At 41.8% G+C, this 10,000-nt stretch overlaps 1 protein-coding gene across 4 annotated transcripts in view; it reads left to right on the forward strand.

Annotated features, from left to right (window-relative positions):
- PAK5 (p21 (RAC1) activated kinase 5) overlaps positions 1 to 10,000 on the forward strand; it is a 148,479-nt gene that overhangs the window by 130,203 nt on the left and 8,276 nt on the right. For all 4 annotated transcript variants that reach the window (XM_042445112.1, XM_042445108.1, XM_042445109.1 and 1 more), the window contains 2 exons: positions 2,019 to 2,152; positions 7,803 to 7,929. In XM_042445112.1, coding sequence (XP_042301046.1) covers positions 2,019 to 2,152; positions 7,803 to 7,929 — 261 coding nt within the window. The remainder of the gene's footprint in view (positions 1 to 2,018; positions 2,153 to 7,802; positions 7,930 to 10,000) is intronic.

Raw genomic sequence — 10,000 nt, forward strand, 5'->3', positions numbered from 1 at the left:
ATTATTATTATTATTATTATTATTATTATTATTATTATTATTATTATTATTATTATTATTATTATTATTATTTCTTCTTCTTCTTCTTCTTCTTCTGTAGTTGGGTGATAAACTTGGAAGATGGTTATATTCATGGATTTTCCCTGAAGTCTTATTGATACGATTTGGTCAGAATTTTCATTATATCCTTTGATTGCTTTTTCCTACATATCTCCTCACTATTAATGCCACCTCAATCTTTCTTTTAGATTGTCATTTCCTGAGTAAAACATTGTGTAATTATCTGACTGGAAATGTCCTATTCTTGTTTACTTTAGCTCACTGACCCAAATATTGCAATGTTTGTGCATTCCGTTTCTTCTTTAACTGTGTCTAGCTTCCCCCTGATTTTTCTGAGTGCATCAATCACTGAATATCATTTCAGCTTCAGTTGAGTCCTTAGCCCAGCACTTCTCATACCTGTCCTTTGCCATACCCCAGTAACTCATTGGGTGCCATCAAACTTGGGAGTTTTATGTTCTGGCACTGTCTCTTGTTTGATTTTGGGTTGTCTCATCATAAGGGTTTCACAGACGGCATTTGAAAGGGGGTTTCTTGTGCTTTCTAGGCAGTACTAATAAGAGTTTACTGTGGTGCCACTGCCATTTCTGAGAGATCTTCTGCCAGTGTCACCCCACTTCTGTTTTTGCACAGTAGCTGTTTGACATATTGTGTCTGGCCCCTTAACAAAAGCCTATCTGACATGGGAGACCCTACAAACAGCACTGCTTCCATCAGCATAACTCTTGATTCACAGGAATACACAGTCCCACTACCTCAGAAATTCCAAGGTGGGATTTTACTGGGTGAAAACTAAATTAAATTCTTATCTCTGTGGTTTTTCTCCCTACTGGGTTTCCCAGGTGGCAGGAAACCCTTTGTTAGCTAAAAAAAAAAAACCCCAAATAATTAGAAATAATCTTTCCATCCCTGGCCTGAGGTGCTTTCCTTTCACCATTCCATGTACTGACACCAGATGGATTAGCAGTTCAATCATAATCCAACACTAATACTGGCATAATGTCCCCCAACACACCAGAAGGCAACAGGACAATTTTGGGGGCCAGGATGTGGCTGAGGGGCATAGCTGTCATGTCCAGAAGAAACAGCTAGGAGGCTGCACCTGGTAACCCCCCTATCTACTGTTTGAAGGAATTAACTCACTTTGTCTAATACTAGGGTTATCCTTGGTCTCACTTTCCCCATCCCTGCACTATATCTCTAACTATTGTAGGAAAAAAAATTGCAGCAGTGTTCTTCACATCTGTAATACATCTGTCCCAAATTCCAGATCTTCCAGTTTGTTGTAGGTACAGGATCTCTTTGTTCTGCCCTAGCCCCAGTGCACTTCTTAAATTGAGTGGAGAGATGTCCAGCTTAATTTCTGGTATGGGTCTTCTTTGACCACACTTACACTGTTTTCACCCAGGGATCTAACATACACTTTCTTTCAATTGAGGCTTATTATGGCCCGGTCCAGATGGGCCCTTTGTGGCATGCCCATGACGTGCTAGGGTTGCTCAGGGCCAGGACATGCACACACCCCGCAACCTTAGCATGTCATGGGTGCACCACAGCTGTGTGGCACTATCTGGATAGTGCGTGCAGCGATGACGTGCCAGAAGCGCAGCATCCAAACAGCGCTGTGCCACTGGCACATCATTGCGCTGTTTTTGGCACTTTGGCACGGTGCAAGTGTGCCACACAATTTGGATGCTATGGCGCTGCTGCAGATCAAGGAGAGGCGCCTCCCTGGCACCTCTTTTTGGCACTCTGTACCATGCCTAAGATTTCAATAATTCACACCAGAACACAAACCAGGTGTGTGTGTGTGTGTGTGTGTGTGTGTGTGTGTGTGTGTGTGTGTATGGGGGCAGGTTGAAGTCAGTTGAAATATCTGTATAATTTGGCACATACTAACACCAAAAAAAGGACTCCGTAACCTTTTGTTTCATCTATGGTCTTTGTTCTTCTCACAGGTTGTAATAATGAGAGACTACCATCATGAAAATGTGGTCGACATGTACAACAGTTATCTTGTGGGGGATGAGTTGTGGGTTGTGATGGAGTTTCTGGAAGGTGGTGCATTGACAGATATTGTGACTCATACAAGGTAAGCTTGGTTAGTGAACAGTGGACACCTTTGCAGAGAAATGATTCCTTCTAGTAATCTGATCATTTGCAGATTTCCATGGCAGCCAGGGTTCCCAAATTCATTCTAGCTGGGGTAGCTGGAAGAGATTTTATCTCTTTTGTGGGAATGGACTGAACCCCTGTAAAGGGAGTGCCAGGGATGCATCCAAGCATATGCACAACTCTGGATTAAGGCAAAGGTGATGAACTGGTGAGAAGAAAAATAAAAAGCATTAATTATAATGTCATTCTATTATGAGCAGTAACAAAAGAAGAACAGGTGGAGGAGTGAGTGTGAATATTGGTACATCCTTTGCTGATAATTCCTGGTAATTCCCTCCACTGTTTCTATGGCAACCCATGAATTTACTAAACTTAGTTTGAATGTACCAGTGCCAGTATCTAGGAAATAGTGAAGTAAGGATGCCTGTTAATCTGCCAGGTAGCATTCCCAAAGTGGGTATGTTCTGCTGCTCATACAGGCAATTATTTTGAGTCTTTCTTAGGTCCACTTTACTTTCCATTAGGATAAAAATAGTTACACACACACACACACACACACACACACTGTGTTTTCACTGCGTGCACAAGCTAACATCCTGTCGTTACAAACTAAATGCTTGAGGAAAGTGATTTTTGCACTACAAACTTGCTGATTGAAGGATTCTGGGTGTTGCAGACCAAAAAGTAACTGTTCCTGAGCACTGCCAAACTATATGGCTTAAATGCAAGCTTTATATACAAAATACAGTATATAATAGAATATGCATTGGGATTCAGCACCCATCAACACTACAGTACTCTCAGTGGGCATGCATTTCCATTCACAGTAAGTGCAGCTAATGCTGTGTGTGATAACCCACCACTGTCATGTGAATCATCTTGCAAAACCATTTTCTCTTTGGATGCACAGTAGAACAGCAATGAAAGTCCTAGTTAGTACTTTTGAGTTCCAATGGCTGTAAGTGTTGCAAGTAGAGAAATAGAAACAACTGTGCTTGTATAAGCTAATAGGCGCCAAAAAGGCAACAGAAATAGAGACAGCAAATTTGGGTTCTCTGCTGTGTTCCTCCTGTGTTTTTTGGTCTGTTGTTCCCTTGACTTTAAACCACTAGTGGGGGATCATGTGGTTCCCCAGATGTCATTGGACTATGAATTCCCATTTGCTAAGAGCAACATAGCATAACTGTGAGGAAAGTTGGGAGTTGCAGTGCAACACCATCTAGAGGACCACTTGATTCTCTTTCTGCTTTAGACTCAAATATTATACTCTTAGCTAGTGCTCAGGCATGCCTTCCCTCATGTGGAAAGCTCCATGCAAGAAATCTAGGTTTTTTGGCTGCCTGATTTGAATACAGAGTGCTGACTACTAGTTGCAGCCTCACAAACTGGCAGGAGGGGTGGAAACATTGCCCGCCTGCACCCTGGTAGCCAACAGAATAGTTGGTTTGGCTGACTGGTTTTCACCTTACATAGATATACCCTGAAACATTTACAGTTTAAACTAGGAAAACATAGTTGTATTGAACATCCTTTAAATATGTTCTTGTTTAAAATGTGAAGCTAAATATATTATAACTGAATACCTTAAAATGAACTGATGGAAATTTAAAGCTGAATCCTTAGCCTTTTGTCAAACACACAAGATATTGTTGGACAACTACTCACATCATACCTTAGTAGCCCTGGCCTACACAAGATGATGGGAACTGTATCCCAACAACATCTGGAGGGCCCCATGTTCCTTTCCTTGATTCAACTAGTCTGCATTTTTTTCCAGAAATATGAATCAGAAAACTAGAAACACAGATTTAAATGAATTCACTGTAAAGCCACATCAAAGATGTTAAAGGCATAAATCTAACTGATGCAATGAGTCTGTTCTGGTTGGGACAAGGAGAGGATTTAGACCAAAGACTGTGGCTGGCATTCTATGTTGCAGTTAAGGACTTGTAACTGAAGTTTATCGCACTGGCCCTGAAACAGGCCCAGTGTGTTCTAAAACGTGCATGCGTGCGGGCACGCATGGAAAGGGATGGGGCTAAGAACCCCATTTTACCACATGCTGGGATGCCACCTTTGCTGCCAGGCATTCCAACTGCATCTCTGTTCCGTTCCAGAGGGCACCATTTTTGATAACTGTTCAAAAGCGTTCTCAGAAATGGTGCCCTCTGGAACAGAATGGGGACGCAATTGGAATGCCCAGCACCAAAGGCGGCATTCCAGTGTGCGGTAAAATGGGGTTCTTAGCCCCATCCTGTTCCATGCACGCCCACTTGCGTGCACGTTTTAGAACACACTGGGCCCGTTTCAGGGCCAGTGCAATAAACTCCCTAATGTTACTGATTCCTAACTGCTCTGTATCCACTAACACTACGTAGTCACAATCATGGCGCTGTTGCCACAGTTGTAAATACCTTCCCAATCTACTTTACTGGGCAACAGCCACTCTGTTCTGTTGGCAATCCTAGTGCAGAAGGATGATGTTTCCACCCACCCTCACCCACCAGCAAGCAAGGCTGCAACGATTAGAATTGCATCCCTTGCATCTGCAGTAGTCCCTTGGTGTCCACTGGGGTTTGGTTCCAGGAACCCCTATCGGTACAATAATCCAGGAATACTCAAGTGCCATTAAATACAGTGGCATAATAAAATTGTATCCCTTATAGAAAATAGCAAAATAAAAGTTTATTTTTGGGAACTGATATATTTCTGAAGGTTTTCAAGCCATGGATGCTTGAATCCATGGATAAAGAATCTGTGGATACAGAGTGTCGACTGTACTTGTTGCAGCCTCACACACTGGTGGGAGGAGTGGAAACATTGTCCTCCTGCACCTTGGTAGCCAAAAGAATAGACCTCAGTTTCTTGGCATAGCTGCTTACCAGTATAGTAAGGTGTGTTTTTGGTGGGGGGGGGGGGGGGCTTTTTGCCAAGAGATATTAGTTAGTTATGCATGTATAACTAAATGCAGAGTATGGGCCTATATTCCCCCAGCTTTCAGCACTTAGCTTCATTGGCACATACATTAAAAGACTTGCAGGAATTTTTCCTTGCATTTCTCTCAACTCCCTGCCTGTGAAAGAATTCTGTCTGACTTGTAAGTTTGCAGATTGAATTTTGTGCACTCATTAATTCGAAAATGGGTCATTATCTCATTTATTTTGTGACTTTTCTTCATGGAATCATGGCTATTTTTAAGAACTGCTGCAGCCCACATACTAAAAATGCTCATCACTTTCATTAAGCGCTATTTTCTCTAATGCTAGTCACCATGCCAAATATTTTGACAGGCATTTAATTGCAAACAGATGCTTCCAGAAAACTCTTTCTTAAATGCTGTCATTAGGTTTTTGATTCATTAGAATCACTCCTTAATCATCATTCGAGCATTTTATGACCTTCTCTTTAAGACTTTGCTGAAGTATTTGCAGCATTTACATAAATAGTATAAGGCACAAGAAGAGGGTATGTTGACTGGAAGCGTTGGCCTGGCACTAGGGCACAATAGATGCCACATTATGCCTGAATCAAGGGTTGTTGAATGTCTTCATCTGCACATACCTGTACCTTGCTATTTTATTTTATTAGTTAGATTTCTATTCAGCTTTTTCTCCAAGGAACTCAAGGTGGCATACATGGTCATACATTTTTACTCTCACAAAAACCCTATGAGGAATGGAGGTTGAGAGTTAGTGATTGGCCTCAGATCAAATGATGATCGTTGTGGGGAAGTGGAGACTTAAATCCCTTTCTCTCCACTTCTTGCCCATTGGCTCTCATAACACCAGGAATGTAAACTGTGCAGATCTCCAGATATTGTTGGCCTTTATCTCCCAGCAGCCCTAGCCAGAAAAGGCAAGGGTAAGGGTTCAACAGTTCCTAAGGTCCACATGATTTCCACTCCTACATTACACCATACTTAATCTTGTCTCTGTACTCAGCTCCATTGACTTTATAGGAACGTATACTGAGTCAGACCGCTGATCTACCTTGCCCAATATTATCAACATTGCAATTATGGCTAGCTGTCCTGAAGATGCAAGGGGGGCTAGAGCATAATAGAGCATAATAGAGCATGTCATTTTGAATCCCTGACCTTTCCAAAGTTTCACATAGGGGTCCAGCTCTAACTGGAGAGTCCAGGGAGTCAAAGTGGCACCCTTTTATGCTCTACCTCCTCTTGCATCTTCAGGACTTCTTGCCAACATTGTCACAGCAGGTTTATTTTTTCAATGGCATCACAATTACTTAGCTCAGCCCACTAGTGAGCTTGTGAGGCAGAGTATGGGATGCTCATCATCAAAATGGTAGAGTAGAATAAGCAGAGAACAGGACTGCCTTGTTTGGGGGGGTTCATATTGCCACTAGCACATTTGCATCCAAAAGCTTGCAAATTCAGTTCTGGCATTTCCAGTTATAGGGTAGCAGGAATCTGAGCCCTTGGGGAGAAGCTGCTAATTAGAATAAACAGTACTGAGCTAGACTTACCAATGGCTTGACTCAGTCTAAGGCAACTTTCTACATCCCAAATGCCGCCTGCAGCAGGAAGCTCAGACTAGTCTCAGTACAAAGAGATAGCAGTGAAGTGCTTCCAGTTTCCACTGTGGCAACCAGTATAGATGCCTGCTAGGGACGGCAGCCTTATCTTCTTTCATTTTGGGTTATTTCTTCATTGCTGATGCAGTTCTCAAAGAGGAGAGTGAAGTGATTCACTGGTTTTAAGATTATATTTCAGCCTCAACGAACCTAAACTCTAACAGGGGATTGAGGAACAAATTAGGTTTACAAGAAGTACCCCTAAAAGGAAAGTGGGGATTGTAAATAAGACAGAAAACTAGAAAACACCCCAACAAAGACATGAGAATGCTTGAAACAGTGGCTGACTGCTGGGGGACTATTAATGATAAATGAAGGGAAGGTAGGAAAAACAGACACCAGGGTCTCTTTTTGTCACTACATTGCCTTTATCTTTAATCCAATAATTAATCCTGATTAGAGTAAATTTATTGAATCAGTGGGAAGTTAGTAAGCCAACATTTATGTGGGTTCCAATGGGCTTACTATGTTAAGTCTTTGTCTCTCCTGCTAAATATTCAGAGAAATATGTTTTTGAATACAATGCATAAATAAATATTGACTCACTGTAAATGATCCCTGAAGGGAGTTGACTGAATAGACTTGAGTTACATTACTATGTGACATTATTATTATTATTATTATTATTATTATTATTATTATTATTATTATTATTATTTGCAAATCATAGCATATCATTCTTAAACAACAGCTGGAATCCTGTTAGTTGCTATGTATCCAGGTTTAGGAAAATAGCTGGATGCTTGTCTGCTTTTCCTTCCACTCTCCATTGGCCATGAAATGACCAAGTTTAGGGAACCTGAATGTGAGTACAGGCACATTTTCAAGGAAGTTGAATGGGAGACCATCATAGCTATGTCTCATAATTGCATCTCCCAATGCAGGATTGCAGACAATCTTTTTACCCTTATACTTTAAAAATATTTTGTGGTTGCTGTGCTATTCTGGGTTTGTGTTTTTGTGGGATGTATATTTCTCCATCCTGAATAATGCTGTAAAGTTCTTTTCTTATGCCACTTTCTTAATTCTAGAATGAATGAAGAACAGATAGCTACTGTTTGTCTGTCTGTACTAAAAGCATTATCTTACCTTCACAACCAAGGAGTTATACACCGGGATATTAAGAGTGATTCAATACTTCTCACAAGTGATGGACGAGTAAGCACTTGTTGTTTCCTCTGATATTTTTATTTGTTTGTTTGTTTGTTTACTGTAGCCATGGTATCATTTTCAAGGCAATAGCTAATATGCTTCCAGTGTTGATTGAAAATTATCTCTAGAAAGCATAGGATTGAACCTACATATTCCCTGGGTACAAGATGGGAAAACATCAGTGCATGTCCAGAGAGTGGGTATTTCTTTACACTGTCAGCTTCCTGCTCCAGAGAGCCTCTCCCCTTACCCACAGATTGGCAGCTGATGATGATGACAGAAGGGACAGCTGAAAATAACAGCTCCCCCACATTGTTTGTTTTTAAAAATACCAATTTTCAAAGCCAGAAGTGGATTTCTAGCCTTTTCTGAATGTAATGGGGAGGTGGGTTGGCAGCCCCAAAGGATTGGAGAGGCAGAAAACAAGTCCCCCAACCTGCCTCAGCTGCCCACCCAACCAACATCAAAAAGAAAAGAATCTTGTTTCCATTGTTATCAGTGTTGTTCAGCTTTTAGTTTTTATGGCTGTGCCACTAAAAAGCCACCTGATCCCTTCTTTGTAGATATGTATACAGTGCCTCATTATGCTTATTACTCCTGTTATTATTATCTGCATGCACATTTTGTCAGGAGAGATTACATAATCATGTTATTTTTCTCTCCTCTTAATTTTTTTCCCCTAAGCCATCTTTTATATACTCAGAGAACCAAAAGATATATGCATACACTTCTTGTACTCCTACATAAAGGGGGAGGGACCTCACATCCAGTATATGCATTGTTTCATCTATTCTTCGTACAATGGAAAGGAGGTTTTTGCCATGGTTTGGCTTTGTTTTATAAATAGTAACCATTATTTCTATGCTCCTACACACCTCACCCTCACATTGAGTAGAGGATTGGGAGAAATGGGGGGGGGGGGGGGGACCCTTAATTGAAAGTAATGCCAGCACCATTGCCAAAATAAGTCAGACAATGCCAGTGTCTGTCACTGCAGTGCCATAATTTATGGTGCTTCCCGATTAGTGTCTTCCTGATTAACAGCTTCCTGTTCTAGATCCCAAACTGCAGCCTGACATGACAAATGGGTTGCTCATCTGATAAGCCTTGCCTTTTCCATTTCTGCCCTGCAAACCCAGGACTCAAGGCTCAATCACCACCTGCCCTTGACGATTCTGCACAGGGCATCACAAGCGGGCTTATTATGATGTGCAAGAGCATCCTGCAACATTGTGTTCTGTGAGGAACTGATAAAGAATACTGCCTTGTTTTGGCTGAAGGATGTGAATGCCCCACTAGAAGAATCAAGCAGGCTGCTGCACACATATAACATCTATTCCGACTGCAGCCATATAAAGCCAAGAGTGAAAAAACAAAAATTCCAGAAGATTCTCTCATGCATATTTAGACACACAATTACTTCTAGGATAGAAAGAAAGCTCTGATAGGCTGTACAATCCACAAGCCTCTTGTAGAGTTCAGATCCCAGTTCCTGATTTACTGGTTGCTCTTCCCTATGCTGTACAGATAGATATGTATGTTTAAAATGTTATTGCTAGACTTTTCTCTCAAGGTCTGTTTGTCTTAATCACTGTTCACCAGAGATCTTTCCATTTTATGGGGAAGGACAATCAGATTCAGGATGCCTTTCACTTCAACCCTTTGCTCTCTTCCTCCTCTATTCCTGCCTTCTCCCAATCTCTACAAAAAGAATTACTCATTCCCCTAACTGCATTCAAGGTCACCCAGCCACTTCCCTTATTATTATCTTTTCCTGGCTCTTCCATGTCCCAGTCCCATGAATCTCTGTGAGACTTAGAGGCTGTGCATACTGGCAGGAAAAGCTGGCCTGGGCGTGAAGTCGGGGCATGGCATCCACATGACGCATGCCCCGGCTCCACTCCAAGGCCAGCATGATGCTGTGCACTGCACCACATGACTTGTCCCATCATGGTGCTCCTCTGGTGCTGCATCTACATGATGCAGTGCCAAAGGAGTACCGTCAAGCCACGACACCATGGCTATCGCACCCTTTCTAGGCGCAAAAAGGAGCTGCTTTTTGAGGGTCAATTTTGCG

The sequence above is a fragment of the Sceloporus undulatus genome, chromosome 1 (assembly GCF_019175285.1).
Source record: "Sceloporus undulatus isolate JIND9_A2432 ecotype Alabama chromosome 1, SceUnd_v1.1, whole genome shotgun sequence".
NCBI classification, from domain to species: Eukaryota; Metazoa; Chordata; class Lepidosauria; order Squamata; family Phrynosomatidae; genus Sceloporus; species Sceloporus undulatus.